Source organism: Chrysochloris asiatica, unplaced genomic scaffold (genome assembly GCF_000296735.1).
Source record: "Chrysochloris asiatica unplaced genomic scaffold, ChrAsi1.0 scaffold00172, whole genome shotgun sequence".
NCBI classification, from domain to species: domain Eukaryota; kingdom Metazoa; phylum Chordata; class Mammalia; order Afrosoricida; family Chrysochloridae; genus Chrysochloris; species Chrysochloris asiatica.
This window is the reverse complement of record NW_006408690.1, coordinates 1,653,852-1,670,108: the sequence shown is the minus strand read 5'-3', so window position 1 is coordinate 1,670,108 and position 16,257 is coordinate 1,653,852. Positions and strand designations below refer to the sequence as shown.

The 16,257-nt window shown below is 39.4% G+C and overlaps 1 protein-coding gene across 1 annotated transcript in view; it reads right to left on the bottom strand.

Moving 5' to 3' along the window:
- GPR158 (G protein-coupled receptor 158) overlaps positions 1-16,257 on the bottom strand; it is a 637,652-nt gene that overhangs the window by 105,648 nt on the left and 515,747 nt on the right. The window contains 1 exon segment of the mRNA XM_006871655.1: positions 7,931-8,040. Within this exon segment, the coding sequence (XP_006871717.1) occupies positions 7,931-8,040 (110 nt within the window).

Below are 16,257 nucleotides of genomic sequence, written 5' to 3'. Positions count from 1 at the left end.
TTAATTTCTTCTTTTACCCAGTCACTTTTCAGCAGGGTGTTGTTCAGTTTCCATGTATTCAAATTTATTTCCTTAGACTTCTTGTTGCTGATTTCTAGTTTAATAGCATTGTGGTCTGAAAAGATGTTCTGTATTATTTTGATGTTTGTAAATTTATGGAGGCTTGCTTTGTGACCTAACACATGGTCAATTCTGGAGAATGTTCCACGTGCACTGAAGAAGAAAGTATATTGCGTTGTTCTTTGGTTGAATGCTCTGTACACATTTATCAGGTCAAGTTGGTTGGTTGTACCGTTTAGTTCCTCTGTAACTTTGTTGAGTTTCTTTTTGGTTGTTCTGTCCCTTTTCTAAAGTGGTGTATTAAAGTCTCCCACTATAATTATAGATTTATCTATTTCTTCCTTCAATTCTAGTAAGGTTTGCTTCACATATCTTGGTGCTTTTTCATTGGGAATGTAGATATTTATTATGGTTATGTCGTCTTGCTCAACTGACCCTTTGTTTGTGAAATTGTGTCCTTCTTTATCTCTTATGCTGGTTTTTTTCTTAAAGTTTACTTTATCAGAGATTAGAAGTGCCACTCCTGCTTGTTTATTGTTGCAGTTAGCTTGGTATATTTTTTTCCATCCTTGAACTTTTTGTCTGTTTTTGTCTTCGTGTGTAAGGTGTGTCTCTTGCAGGCAGCATATTGAAGGGATTTGTTTTCTTATCCAATCTTCCAGTCTCTGTCTCTCCACTGGTACATTCAATCCATTGACATTCAATGTAATTATTGATAGGTATGAATTAATTGCTGCCATTATATTAATTTTTTGGTAGTGCTGTTTATTGCTTTGTTCTGCATGCCTTCTTTTACTGAGTTTGTGGTTTTTTGTGCTATTTCTTATCAATTTCTTCTTAGATTTCAGGTTTGCTTGTTCTGTTTGGAAGATCATTTTCATGGTAAATTGTGAACTATTAATGTTCTTTGGGGTTACCTTATAGTCTATTCACTTTTCTCTCCACTTAAAATAATCTATTATATCCTGTAATCTACCTGACATCCTCACCACCTGGATCTCTGTTCCTATATTTATCCCTTCTTTGACATTGATGTTATTTTGATCTTCAGTTGACCTTCCAGATCCTTTGAAATCATTGTAATTTTGTTCTGTTCTGAACACTGCTGTCTGTTGACTGAGTTCCAGGTGGTGTTGCCATGCCTGTCAATCTCTGGTTGTTGTCTGTTCTTGTTGGTTTTCTGTCCACAGAACTCCATTTAGGATGTTTTGAAGTGCTGGATTGGTTTTGATAAAATCTCTTACATTCTGTTTATCTTGGAATGTTTTGGTTGCACCATTGTATTTGATTGATAGTTTTTCTGGATAGATGGTTCTTGCTTGGCAGTTTTTTTCTTTTAGGGTTTTGTATATGTCTCCCCATTGCCTTCTTGCCTGCATGTTTCCTGCTGAATTGTCAGAGTTTAATCTGATTTGCTTGCCTTTGTAAGTGACACTTGTCTTCTCCCTAGCCGCTTTTAGTATTCTTCCTTGTCTTTGATTTTGGAGAGTTGATTATTATGTCTTGGTGACTTTCTTTTGGGTTCTATCCTTCCAGGGGTACGTTTCGCTTCTTGAATGTTTATCTTCTCATGTTTCAAGATATTAGGGAAATTTTCTTCCAGAAGCTCTTCAACTATCTCCTCTGTGAACTTCTCTGATTCTTCCTGTTCTGGAATGCCAATAATTCTTAAGTTGTTCCTCTTCAGGTTATCCAGCATGAATCTTTGACTCTCTTCAGATTTTATTATCCTTTTTCAGCTTGCTCTTCTATCTTAGCAGTATTGAGATTTTTGTCTTCCAGATCACTAGTTCTGGCTTCCATTTGTTCTATTCTGCTCCTTTCCCCTTTCAATGTATTGTCCATTTCTGATATTTTATTATTAATCATCTGGACTTCTTTTTGCAGGTTTTGAATTGCTTCCAATGCTGTATCAATCTTGTTTGGTTGCTCTTGTAGTGCTTTCCTGACTTCTTCCTTGTTTTCCTCCACCCCTTTTCAGAGCATTTGAATTTGTTTCCATATCATTCTTCTGAATTCTTTCTCAGGTAAATCCAAAACCTGCTCTTCCTCTTCCTCTTCTGTCTTCAGCGCATTGGTCTCAGTTACTCTTTTCTGTTTTTGTACATGTTTTGAGATCATTTGTTGTGTTTGAGATCTTTTGTTTGTCATTTCCAGTAGTTATGTGAGTTTTTTTAATGCTTAAATGGATGTTTGTTGTTGTTTTATTAAGCTTACTGGTGGTCTCCTGGTGGCTATGATCAGGAGATAGGCTTGCCTTTTTGCATGTAATGCTTAGCAGCTGTTATTGGCTCTTGTCTCAATGGTGGAATATTATGGAGTATGCTTGTAGTTTGGCTATATGGTCACGATTATTGTCTCTTCTTGCATAATGTAGGGAGAAAAACTCCACCTCCAGGAAAAATGTGTGATCAAAAGGCTCCAAAGCAGAAGCAATATAAAAGCAGAGACAAGAACCACTTTGAAACAAAAATAAAACTGTGGCCGACTGTCCAGTTGCCTTGCTACACAAGCATTGTGAGTACACTGTAGAGGCCTCCTGCTGCGGGTGGGGGTGTCCACTTGCTCAGGCCCCTCCTCTAGTCACCACTGTGGAGGTGCACAGATAGATATTGAGAAGTTAATGGGAGAAAGATTGTCTACTATTTTTGTCTCTGAAGGTCGGTTAGGTTATCTATGCGTGCACAGCACAATTCTAGAGATAGTTGCATCCTTTTGTGTTGGGGTTTTACAGATTGTTCTATGGTTTGTATATCAGGCCTGATGGGTCTGCTTCTTTCTTGCTAGATAGTAAAGGGTACTGTAAAAGTTAATTTTAGGGCTGCACAACCAAGGTTGATGTCAAATTAGCCACCAAGCTCTTTCTCTCTGTACCGTGGAAAAACTGTGGGGTCAGCGCTGGACTTTGTTTTTGTTTTGTTTTTTGGGGGGTGCACACCCACCCGCTTGAAGGCATACGGGCTGGGCAAAGAAGACTTGACAGGGAATTGTTGTTGTCAGGTGCCATCGAGTCAGAACTGACTCATAGCGACCCCATGCACAGCAGAACGAAACTATGTCCAATCCTGGGCCAACCTCACTACTGCTGTCACACTTGACACCATCAATGATGCCACCTTGCTGATCCATCTTTTTGGGGTCTTCCTCTCTTTCTCTGACCCTCCATCTTACCCAGCATGACATCCTTCTCTAGCAACTGTTCCCTCCTGACAATATGTGACAGGGAATAGGAGGAAATAAATGTGTAGAATGCCCTGCACCTCCTTTTGCAAATGTCACTGCACTGCTTTTAGAACTGGTTCCCTGTGCCTGTCTGGCTGTAGCCCCGCCTTCTGAACGCCGCCAAGACAAGGTGGCCACAGAGGGAGTCCCATCTCCAGAGATTCCTAACTAGCAGTATTTTCCTTTACATCGTGAGTTTTTTCACTTGCGAGTACAGGAAACTGACATCCTGGACCTTATGTTAGATCCAGAGCTCTGGTGTTGTTCTGTGAGCGCAGCTTCTGTGGGTTCCAGAGCCTTTCCTACCTGGCTGTCTCTGCTGCTACCCAAACCAGAAGTTCTTGGTGATTTTCTTTTGGGTTCTATCCTTCCTGGGGTTCATTCAGCTTCTTGAATGCTTATCTTTTCATTCTTCAAGGTGTTAGGGACATTTTCTTCCAGCACCTCCTCAACTATCTTCTCTGTGGACTTATATGATTCTTCCTGTTCTGGAATGTCAATAATTCTTAAATTATTCCTCTTCATGTTATCCAACATGAATCTTAGACTCTCTTCAAATTTTTTCATCCTTTTTTCTGTTTGCTCTTTTATATTAGCATTATGGAGATATTTGTCTTCCAACTTGCTGGTTCTGGCTTCCATCTCTTCAATTCTGCTTCCTTGCCCTTTCAGTGTATTATTCATTTCTGATATTTTATTATTAATTGTTTGGACCTCCTTTTGCAGGTTTTGAATTGTTTCCAATGCTATATTTATCTTGTTTGATTGCTCATGTAGCACTTTCTTGACTTCTTCCTTATTTTCCTGCACTCCTCTGTGAAGCATTTGGGTTTGTCTCCATATCATTCTCCTTAATTTCTTCTTAGGGAGTTCTAAAGCCTGCTTTTCTTCCAATGGGAAGTCTATGTCTACCTCCAGCTCATTTGTTTCAGTTACTCTTTTCTGTTTTTGGGACATGTGCTGAGATCTTTTGTTGTTTTTTTCTTGGACATTTTCAATAGTTAGATTATTTTCAATGATTAAATGAATGTATGTTGCTGTATTGTTAAGCTTACTGAGTGCCTCCTGGTTGGTGTGATTTGGAGATAGGCTTCCCTTTTCACGTCTCTTTACTCAACTGGGAGCAAACTTTGCAAGTATTGACTATCTATGTAATGTGTAGCTGATGCTATTGGCTCCTGTCTGGATGGTGGGATATTATATGCTGTGCTTGTAGCTTGGCTATATGGCCATGATTGCTGTCTCTTCTTGGGTAATGTAGAGATAGAAAGCTCCCACCCCCAGGAAAAAAAGTTAAGATCAAAAAGACAAAAAAAAAAAAAAAAAAAAAAACCAAAACTAAAGCAGACTAGTCCAGTAGCCTTTGCTGTGCAGGTCAGTGTGCATGAACAGTAGAAACTACCAGTGGTGGGTGGGGGTGTCCTGTCACTCAGCCATACCCCCCACCCCCAGTCACCGCCATGGAAGTGCATAGACAGAGATTGAGAAATGAATGGAAGAAAGATTGTTCACATTTTTATCTCTGAATATCAGTTAGGTATCTGTGTATGTACTGAGTAATTCTCAAAATGACTGCTTCCTTGTATATAGTAGTTGGTGTTGGCTCTTGCCTTTTATGTTGGGGTTTTCGTGATGCAAATATGGCTTGGCTGTATGGCCAGATCTACTGTTTCTTGTTAGATTAGGCAGGAATAAAGGTTCCTGCCCAAGTAGGAGAGTTGGTGTTGGCTCTTGCCTTTTATGTTGGGGTTTCTGTGATGCAAATATGGCTTGGCTCTATGGCCAGATCTACTGTCTCTTGTTAGATGAGGCAGGAATAAAAATTCCCACCCAATTTGTGGGATTAGGGCTTAATCCCAGAGTCAAGATGTCATAAGAAGCTTCTGGAGGAATAGCCTCTGGAGCCAATGGGGCTTTCAGCTATTTCCTCATTACGCCGTGGGAAAAGTGTACCCTATGGGTAAAACGCTGTACTCTTTTGGGGGTGTGCTCCCACCCATGTGAAGACACCCAGGCTGGGCAGAGAGGGTATGGCAGGGGGAGCACAAGTAAGGAGGAAAAAAAAAAAGTTAAACCATCACATCGCTTTTTCCACAAGTCACTAGGTGGCTTTTGTGCTATATCAGGCTGGCCCTCTAAGGATATTACTTTTGATATCAGATAGTTTTGGACTGAAAGAAGAAAATATCAGAAAGATGTTTAACTATGTCTGGTTGACCATGTGAAGGTATTTGACTGTATGGATCATAGCCAATTATGAATAACATCTAGAAGAATGGGAATTACAGAACAGTTTGTTGTGTTCATGTTGAACATGTACATAGTCCTAGAGATGGTCATTCAAGTAGAACAATTGAAGTAGGTATTGTGAGTATTCTACTAAAGACTTCTATAAAATGTTTAAAAAACAAAAACAAAAGCAAATTACTGGGTATAAAACTGATTTCTTTGTATACTTTCATGCCTCACCCCCCCCCCCAAAAAAAAAAACACCACAGGTGGTACTTTGTGGACTATGGTGCATCTGAATCAAGTCAGATAGTCTCAATAGCCTGATCTTCATGTGAAAGCTTAAGAAGAATCGATGCTTCTGAATTATGATGTTGGTGAAGAGTATTGACTATATTATCAACCTCCAACAGAGTTAATAAATATGTGTTGGAAGACGTATAGTAAGAACTTAGAAGCCAGGATGGTGAGATTTGTCATGTACTTTAGACCTGCTACTGAGAAAGGCTAGGTCTTAGAAAAGTACAAGATTAGAGAAAAAGTGGAAGATCCTCAACAAGATGACTTAAATCAGTGGTTTTAATAATTAGCTCGAATTTAGCAAAGATTCTGAGGATGGTACAATACTGGGCAATGTTTTGTTCTTTTTGCATTGAGTCAGAATTGACTCAATGGCACCTGAGAATAGTAAAGCTTTTTGGTTTCATTCATAACATTGGGATTTTTCTTTAAAACATGGAAAAAGAAGGCAAGGAAAAGACTTAGAATCATTTCCAGTTATCCTTAGCCTTTGTGGGAATATAAGTTACCATTTGTTATTTTTTCATTCTGATATTTACCCCATACATTAAAAAAAAAAAAATTGTTGATAAGTGCCAGAGGTGTTGTTGTTGTTAGGTGCCATCAAGTCGGTACCAACACATAGTGACCTTATGCACAGCAGAATGAAACAGTGCCCGATCCTGGGCCAACCTCACTACTGTTGCCACCGATGCTGCCACTTGACCAATCCATTTCATTGATATCCTTCTCCAGCAACTGGTCCCTTCTGACAATATGTCTGAAGTATGAGAGAGGAAGTTTGTCTATCTTAGTCTCCAAGGAACACTCTGGCTGCACTTCTTCCAAAACAGATCTATTGGTTCTTTTTGCAGCCCATGGCACTTTCAATATTCTCCAACTCATAAGCAACTTCTCCATATCTCAAAAGCATCAATTCTTCTATGATCTTCCTTATTCACTGTCCAGCTTTCGCATGCATATGAGGTTATTGAAAATACCATGGCTTGTGTCAGGCGCAACTTTGGTATGGCTTACATCTCAATGTAAAGAAAACAAAATTCCTCACCACTGGACCAATAAACAACATTCTTATCAACGGAGAAAAGATTGAAGTTGTCAAGGACTTCATTCTTCTTGGATCAACTATCAACACTCATGGAAGCAGCAGTCAAGAAATCAAACAACATATTGCATTAGGCAAATCTGCTTCACAACACCTTTTTAAAGTGTTGAAGAGCAAAGATGTCAACTTGAGGACTAAGGTATACCTGACCCAAGTGCCATAGAGTTGATTCCAATTTATAGCAACCCTGTATAGGGTTTCCAAGGAGTGGCTGGTGGGTTTGAACCACTGAAGTTATAGTTAGCAGTCCTATGCTAATCCTACAGCACAACAATGTTGTTATCTTAAGTGCTGTCGAGTCAGTTCCAACTCTTAGTGACCATGTATAGGGTTTCCAAAGAGTGGCTGGTGGGTTTGAACTGCCGACCTTGTGACTCAAACTGATTTTGCAGGCTAGTGCATTATCCTGTAGTGCCATACCAGGACTCCACACTAAGACAGCACCACACTAAGACTCCATTTTTAAATAGACCAATTTAAAACTAAATATCAAGGAATTTGCAGTGTACTCCAACTCACAATGCTAATAATCGCTGTAGTACATTGGTCGAGGGGAAAGCCAAGAGTGCTGCTTTCTCAAATCAACTTCCTCCATAGACTATCAGCAGGATTACTCTGGAGAATGGAATTTCAGCTTGAAGAAGAGTTTATGTCAAATAAGCACATTGTTGAATTCCATTATATAGCATTCTGCAGTGACTCTGGACATTACTGTTATTTCTGCTGTACAGTATGTATTCTGTCCTGTTATAATTTCTATATACTGTTTCACATTCTGAATTTATTATGCATAATTAACACTTTGCATAACAAATGACATAACATTTTACTAAAGCATCTTGTAGTAAAAATTTTCCTAGTGAATGAATGAAAAGAAATATTGCCTAAATATATATATATCATCTTACCATCTACATTTAAAAAATCATTTAAGTAGCTAACCCAGATTATACTTACACACTACACCAAACAGTAGGATCTTCCCATGGGATGAAAACTAATGAAATAAAATACCTGTGAAGCTTGAGAGTGACCGTCCCATAAACAGTAGCAAAACCCAGAAGTCGAACCCATCTTAGGAGAATACAGCGAAAGGTGCTGGGCTCAAAGTACAAAATAACCACCTGTGGATGAGAAGAAAAAAACATAAAACTTCAGAACTAACTGGTGACCCAGAGACTAAAATCAATATATCATAATATGATGTTTTACACATATGGATTTTGACATAAGCTCACAGCCAACTGAACAACACTTGAAAAGATTGTTTTGTTTTTCTGGGGTTTTTTTTTTTGTTGTTGTTGTTGTTGTTAATCAAGGCACTCTCCACATGAAGAACTATGGAGTCTCCCTACTCATACATTCTTCACATCTCATTTTTAGGAATTTCTTTTAGTTGTCTCTAAGTTCAAACTTACCTCTCTTAGGTCACAATTTGGGCAAGCCAGGTCAGCTTCCATTGTTATTTTCTACCCAAAACTTGCTAATTTCTACCATCACATTTCTAGTAATACCTTTCTCTTGTCTAAAATAGCCTTGACAAGAATATCTCGTACTTTACCCACAACCAATCTACTACTCCATAGTAACTTCTGAATTTAGTAATTGGCTAAGTTACTCTATAATGATCACTACAGACTTGTCATTCAATAAATGTTAAAATTTGCTATAGGCCAAGCATTGTGTAGGTGCTAGGGAAACAAGGGCCAAGAGACCAAATTCCCATACCTAAGGACTTCCCAGTCTAGCTGGGAAGAACGGCACTTGAATGGGAAATTGCATTAAAGCAGTGTAAGTGATGTGGCTAACATCTATCCATTTGGGTTCAATAGGGCCATAAAGGAACATGTGGCCAAGTTCAGGACAGGATGATCCAAAGCTATGTGCAAGGCACTGGACTGCCTTCTATATGCTTCTGTGTAGTTTTAAGTAAGGAGTTGAAGAATAAAAGTTTAAGCCCTGTTTAAGGAACCCTATACAATGCTAAAGAATTGATAGTGTTGAAAATCACAGAGTTCTAATCTGCTGGGACAGCTGATGGACTCTTTGGCCTGAATTGGTTTTGTTGAAAGCCAGGTCATCATGACAGAACATACATCCACTGCCCAAACACTGCATGCTATTTTTGATTTTTATACCAGAGATGTGCCCATTGAAAAACATAAAGCACAGCTGGGGGACATGACGTTGATGCTGACATTTTCTTGCCGCTGTCTTACAAAAAGAATAGCACTTTTTGTGTTATATTTCTACTAAATATTTTTACTAAATATATTAAACTAAAGTATTGGCAGTGTTAGCAGGAAAAAGCCTGAACAAAAATGTCAGAGAAAAATGAAAGAAAGTAAAAAAAACAACAAAAAAAACACCAAACAATATGGACAGAAATGATAAGGTTTCTATGTGTGTTCCTTGAAGTCAGAGAAAAATGTTCCAGTTTTATTCTTGCACTTATACATAGTTGTTGTTGTTGTTAAGTGCCGATGAGTGAATTCTGACTCATGTTGACGCGGTACAGGATTTCTGAGAGGCAGCTGGTGGGTTTGAACCACCGACCTTGTGCTCCACAGTCCAATGCTTACCTGACAGCACAACACCAGTATTTTCCTTTGATTTTCTAATTCACTAGTTGCATGCTGAATATAGGAATTTTGGTGTGATGCTGTTCATTAATGCTCTGGACTGCAAAGTCAGTTTGAACCACAAGGTCAGTGGTTCAAGCTCACAAGCTGCTCCTCGGAAACCCTATACAGGGCCAGAACCGACTCGACGACATTTAACAACAACAACAACATGTTGAATATAAGGAACAGTGCGGTGGTGTAGTGGGTTACACATACTACTGCATTGTTAGCAGTTTGACTCTACCAACTGCTTTGTGGGAAAAATATGAGGCGTTTTGCTCCCATAAAGATTTAGAGATGTCTCAAACCCTCTATGGGGTCACTATACAACAAAATTGACTTAATAGCACCACCACCACCATACTGAATATAGGATATTTCTCCGTAGGATAAGTGGTAGACTGTGAACCACAAGAGCAGAGGTTCCATTCCACCAGCCATGCCTCAGGAGAAAGATGAGGTTTTCTGTGCCTGCAAAGATTCATAGTCTAGGAAACTGTATACAGGGTTACTGTGAGTGGGTACTGACTTGACGTCACTTAACAACAACAATGCTGAATATAAGGCGCTCTGGTGCCTCAGTGGATAAGTGCTTGGCTGCTAAAGGAAAAGTTAGTGGTTTGAACTCACCAGCTGCTTCACAGGAGACAGATATGGCAGTGTACTTCATAAAGATTTCAGCATTGGAAACCATATGGGCAATTCTGTTCTACCCTGTAGGCGCACCTTGAGTCAGAATTGACCCAATGGTAGTGGCTTTGGCTCTTTTTTAAAGTTTTGTATTGAAGATATATAGCTAAAGGTTTTTTTTTTCAGAATTGAATCCACCAGAAAATTCCTTGGACTCAGCTAAAAATTGATATTGATAAAAACCTTCTTTTATTTACTATTGTCACAAAAGAAGTTTAAATTCTATTCATGCACATCTAAATTTTATCTATTTTAGACATATTTCCTTTGAACAAGAATCCAATGATAATTATGAGTTCTACAAAACAAGTTCTTTTGCTTCCTAAGGAATTTGAGTGAAAGGAAAATGGGAAAAATTAGTTGGGGAGGAAGGGAGCCAAATAGAGAAATCTTGATTAAGAATTAAGGAGTCTATGCTCTCCTTCTTGGAAAGGCAACAAGATCAGCAGTTTGAGTCCACCAAATGCTCAGCAGGAGAAAGATGAGGCTGCTTGCTCCCACCAAGATACAGGGTTTCTATGAGTAGGAACTGACTCAGTGGCACATGACAACAATAACAACAGAGTGCTCCTTCTTGCAGAGAGAAAAATGACAGATTAGAAACTAAAGAAACAGGGATTTAAAGTCTAGAATATAAAACAGCAATAACAACAAAACCCCATTGCTATTGAGTAGATTCCAACTCAAAGCAACTCTATGTAGTACTGCTCTGTAGGATTTCCATGGCTGTAAATCCACATAGGTGTCCTGGTGTGGCACTGTAGGATAAGCACTGGACTGCTAATGAGGTAGGCAGTTCAAATCTACCAGCTGCTCCTTGGAAACCCTATCCAGGGTCTCTATGAGCTGATCTCACTATGACTCAATCTCCATGACTCAATGGCACTTAACAACAAAGAAATCTGTATAGAAGCAGACTGCCACATCTTTCTTATGCAAAGAGATTGATGGGTTTAAACTGAAGCCCTTTTCTTTATCAGCTGGGTGTTTTAACCACTGTATCACTAAAGCACCTTTAGAATATATAGAATCACAAGTATTCCTACTAGACATGGGTTTAGAGTTTTGTCTAAAACATTAGACTTCTAGGAGCTATAACCCCTGAGAGTTATTATGTATTTTTATAGCTCTCCCAACTCTTTTGTATAAGCAAAAGTATAGCAACTATAATATACATGTCTGTATAATTCTTCTTTATTATTTTAAAAGAATTCATTGCTCTTGGTATGTTTGGAAACAACTAACATAGCTTCAAACTTTTCATTCACAGGTGACAATTTGAGGACTTATTACACTACATGAGCTGGTCAAAAATAGTAAATATAATAGTTCTATTTGCTCGGATATGGATGAAATATATGTTTTAAAGGTATTATTAAATAACATTCTAGTGAATGTAATAAATTATTTTACTAGAGACAGCTCAGCTGATACTGAAGTGAAGCTCTAGGCCTGGCATAGTTGAGGTATGGTGGTAGGGACATTTCCTGGGATTCCAGTCCTCATTCTATTCTTTATTTATTGTATGATTTTGACAGATTACTTCACCTTACCTTGCTGTGCTCCAGTATCCCCATGTGTTAGATGGAGATAACAGAAATAATGCATCTGTGTGGGGCAGTTTAAATACAAGAAAGTTATGATAGTGTGTGTCTACTAAGCCATTAAGTATATAGGTTGGACACTGGGTGGTGTGAACAGTATTTGCTTGACTGCTAAATGAGTTTGGCAGTTTGAACTCACCTAACAATACCAAGCAAGACCCAGTAATCTGCTCCCACAGTGATCACAGTCAAGAAAACCCTATGGAGAAGTTCTACTCAAGAAAATGTTTGTTTTTGTTGTTAGGGGGGTTGATTTATTTACACTTTCTAAATAAGGAGCTCTGGTAGCGTAGTGGTTATGAATCGGGCTGCAAATCTCATAGTCAGCAGTTTGAAACTACCAGCTGTTCTGCAGGAGAAAAATGAGGCTTTCTGCTCCTATAAAGATTTACAGCCTCGGAAACCCTGTACAGGGTCACTGTGAGTCGGAACCGACTCCACGGCACATAACAACAACAACAGTGAAAGTTGCCATCACATCAGTGTACGCACATCTCAGCAGATCAACAAAATCTTTTCTGATCATCCAGGTACTCCTTATGAATTCTACATTTATTTTTTGACTGTATACTTTTCAGCACGATCTTATCTTTTGTTGTTAGTGTTGTCGAGTTAGTTCTGACTCATAGTGAACCTGTATAGAGTTTCTAAGGAGTAGCTTGGAGGTTTTCAACTACTGACCTCATGGCTAGCAGTTCAATGCTTATACTATGAGACCACACCAGGATTTCTATTATATTTTAGTTATCTGTAAAGGTAAGGAGCTCTGGTAGTGTAGTGGTTATGAATCGGGCTGCGAACCTCAGGGTCAGCAGTTTGAAACTACCAGCTGTTCCATGGGAGAAAGATGAGGCTTTCTGCTCCTGTAAAGACATACAGCATCAGAAACCCTGTACAGGGTGGCTATGAGTCAGAACTGAGCGCATGGCACAAAACAACAACAACAACAACAATATAAAGGTGCCTCTTCAAGTCAAGTGTAAAACTGAAGAAGGCAAGTTGTTGTTGTTGAAGAAGGCATATTTCAAAATATTTGCACAAAGAGTACACAGAAAATAGACACATATTAACATACTGGCTTAATGATCTACTTTTTCTAATTTCATAAAGAAAATGTTATCTTAAAAAAAATACTGTTCACTAATCATTGTGAATGCAATTTACATAGTCAAAATTTATTTTCTCTGAAAACCAGTAGGGTACTTGGAAGTCATAAAAAGTAAGTTAGATGTGAGACTAGTGGGACCCCGAGACTATGGTCTTTGGTTACTTGGTTTGGAACTGAACTCATCTTTGTGGCTCAATTTTCAGCCAAACAATACAGGGGTATACAGAGGGGTGTCATGGATTGAGTTGCATCCCCCTAAAATTTGCATCAACTTTTCTGGACCATGAATCTTAGTGGGAAGTTATGTGATGATTCCCTACGATGTGATCTGATGTGATAAACCAAAAAGTGGATTAAAGGTGGAATGTTGTTGTGGTTAAGTACCATCAAGTTGGTTCTGACTCAGAGTGACCCTGTATAGACTTTCCAAGGAGTGGTTGATGGGTTTGAACAACTGCCGACTTTAAGACTACCAATCCAGTTCTTATTGTACAGACTCACATCAGGACCCCCAAGCGTGGTATGTTGCTGTTGTTGTTAGGTGCCATTAAGTCAGTTCTGACTCCTAGAAACCCTGTATAGGGTTTCTTAGAGTGGCTGGTAGATTTGAACCACCAACCTTGAGGCTAGCAGTGCTAATCCTATTGCACCACACCATCCCACCACAACCCTGATAAGATGTGTGGAAGATCCCCAGGGGAATGGCATGCAACATCTTTTATCTTACAAAAGATAAAAGGAGATAGATGTGAGCAGAGAAAGAGGGACCTACTATGACCAACCACCACTTGTCTGTCACTTTGTCATATAATGATTGCTTGCATCTTGTGCTGTTGGAATCTATGCCACTGGTATTTTAAATACCAGCAAGCTCACCCATAGTGGACAGGTTTCAGCTGAGCTTCCCAACTAAGACAGACTAGGAAGAAGGAGAGGAAGATTACTTTTGAATGTTTAAACACTGAAATCCTTTTCAGTACTAGCAGAATACTGTCAGAGATAGTGCCAGAAGTCGATCCACTAAGGTTGGAAGGCACTCAAAATACAACTGGGAAGAGTTGCCGCCTCAAAGTAGAGTTGACCATGATGACATGAATGGTATAAAGTTTTCAGGACCTTCATTTGCTGATGGGGCACAACTCAAAGAGAAGAGAAGCATCCAATAATAATGGGAATATGAATGATACAAAGTATGAATCTAAGAAAATCTGAAGTTGTAAACAATATAATGGAGCGCATAAAGATCAATATCCTAGGAATTGTTAAGTGCTGTGGAGTAGGTTGCAATGGATAGTGGCGCATGGGTTTGAACCAGCAACCTTGTGATTAGCAGTTCAGTGCTTATCCTACAGCACCACACAGGACTCTTCCTAGGCATTGTTGTTGCTGTTAAGTGCGGTTGAATCAGGTCCAACTTTTAGCGACCCTGTATAGGGTTTCTGAGGAATGGTTGGTAAGTTTGGACTACTGACTTTGTAGTTCAAACTGACCTTGCAGTTCACTGCCTATCCTATAGCACCATACCAGGACTCCCTCCTAGGCATGTTGTTGAGCACTGTCAAGTCAGTTCTGATTCATGGACAGCCTGCATAGGGTTTCTGAGGAGTAGTTGGTGGATTTGAACTTCTGTCTTTGTGGTTTAAACTGACCTTAAGGTTTAGAGCTTATCCTACAGTGTCACACCAAGACTCAAGGTATTAATGAGCTGAAATGGACTAGTATTGGCCATTTTGAATGTGACAAACATATGGTTCAATCTTCTAAGAAATAAAAATTCAAAAGGAATGGTGTCACATTAATTGTCAAAAAGACTTTTCAAGATCTATCTTGAGATACAATGCTAGCTGTGATATGCCTACAAGGAAAACCAGTTAACACTGGTCTTCTTATTCAAATTTTTGCACCAACCACTAAAGTCATTGATGATGAAGTTGAAGAATTCCACCAACATCTTCAAGGAGCCCTGATAGTGCAGTGGAGTACATGCTGTACTACTAACTACAAGTTCAGCGGTTTGAACCTAGCAGTTGATCCAGGGGAGAAAGATGAGACTTTCTTCCCCCCTAAGGATTTACAACCTCTGAAACCCTACATAGGATTGCTGTGAGTCGGAACTCACTTGGTGGCAAACAACCACTACCACCACCATCTTCAGTCTTCAATTGATCAAACATGCAATCAAGATGTATTGATTTTTATTTGTGATCAGGATACTACGATTGGAAACAAACAGGAAGGATCAGTAGTTGGAAAATATGGCCTTGGTAATAGAAGTGATGCTGGAGAACTAATGATAGAATTTTTATAAGACCAAAGACTTACTCATTGCAAATACCTTTATTAAACAACATAAAAAATGACTCTGAGTATGAACCTCAACAGACAGAAAACACAGGAGTCAAATTGACTACATCTGTGTGAAGAGATGGTGAAAAAGCTCAATATTATAAGCCAAAATAAGCTGGGGCAGACTTTGGAACATAACATCAATCACTCTTATGCAAGTTCAGGCTGAAACTGAAGAAAATTTATCCAAGTGCACAAGAACCAAAATATTAACCTAGACCATATCCCATGTAGATTTAGAAAACATTTTATGAACAGATTTGATACATTAGACACTAATGACTGAAGACCACACGAGAAAGTAAAAGGTAATTAAAAAAACAGCAAAGAAACTTGACCTATGCGTACGAATGCAGTGACTCAAAAGAGGCGACAAATCCTTACAGCAGGAAACATTCCCACCCCCTCCACACACACACAGTGGACAGAGATGCGCAACTTGAACATTGGATACCCAAATGGGGAAGGAGGGACTACTAAGGCAAGAAGTAACTGGCTTACAAGCTTTCAAGAGGGAACCTAGAGCTAGGGGGCATGGAGGAAGGCAGAATCACCAGTGAGTACTATCCAATTTGTCTAGGTGGAGCTGATGAAATACAGATGGGTTACGGGTGATACTGTAGTGAATAATGGTTATCAGGATGGATTGTGAGTGTTGGAAATGCAAAGGTGGACATTTTGTGGCAAGCAAGGGAGCGACTGTTTCTCCAGTCTAGGAGCAGAGGTCTCTGGGACCACCAATGGAGAAGAGCTGAGAGCGGGACCCTACCCAGAGAAGCAGGGATGCCTGAGATGGAGACAGGGACGATGACATGGAGGGATGGAGCGTCTGGGGACTTTGGATCCAGAGAGGGAGAGGAACTGTGGGCTGAAGACTGAGGGGGGAGTGCAGAGGATGGGCTTCCAGGATATGCCCTTTGGTCGGGAGATGATGCATGGAGGGGATTGGAACCATGGCAATGTAATGAT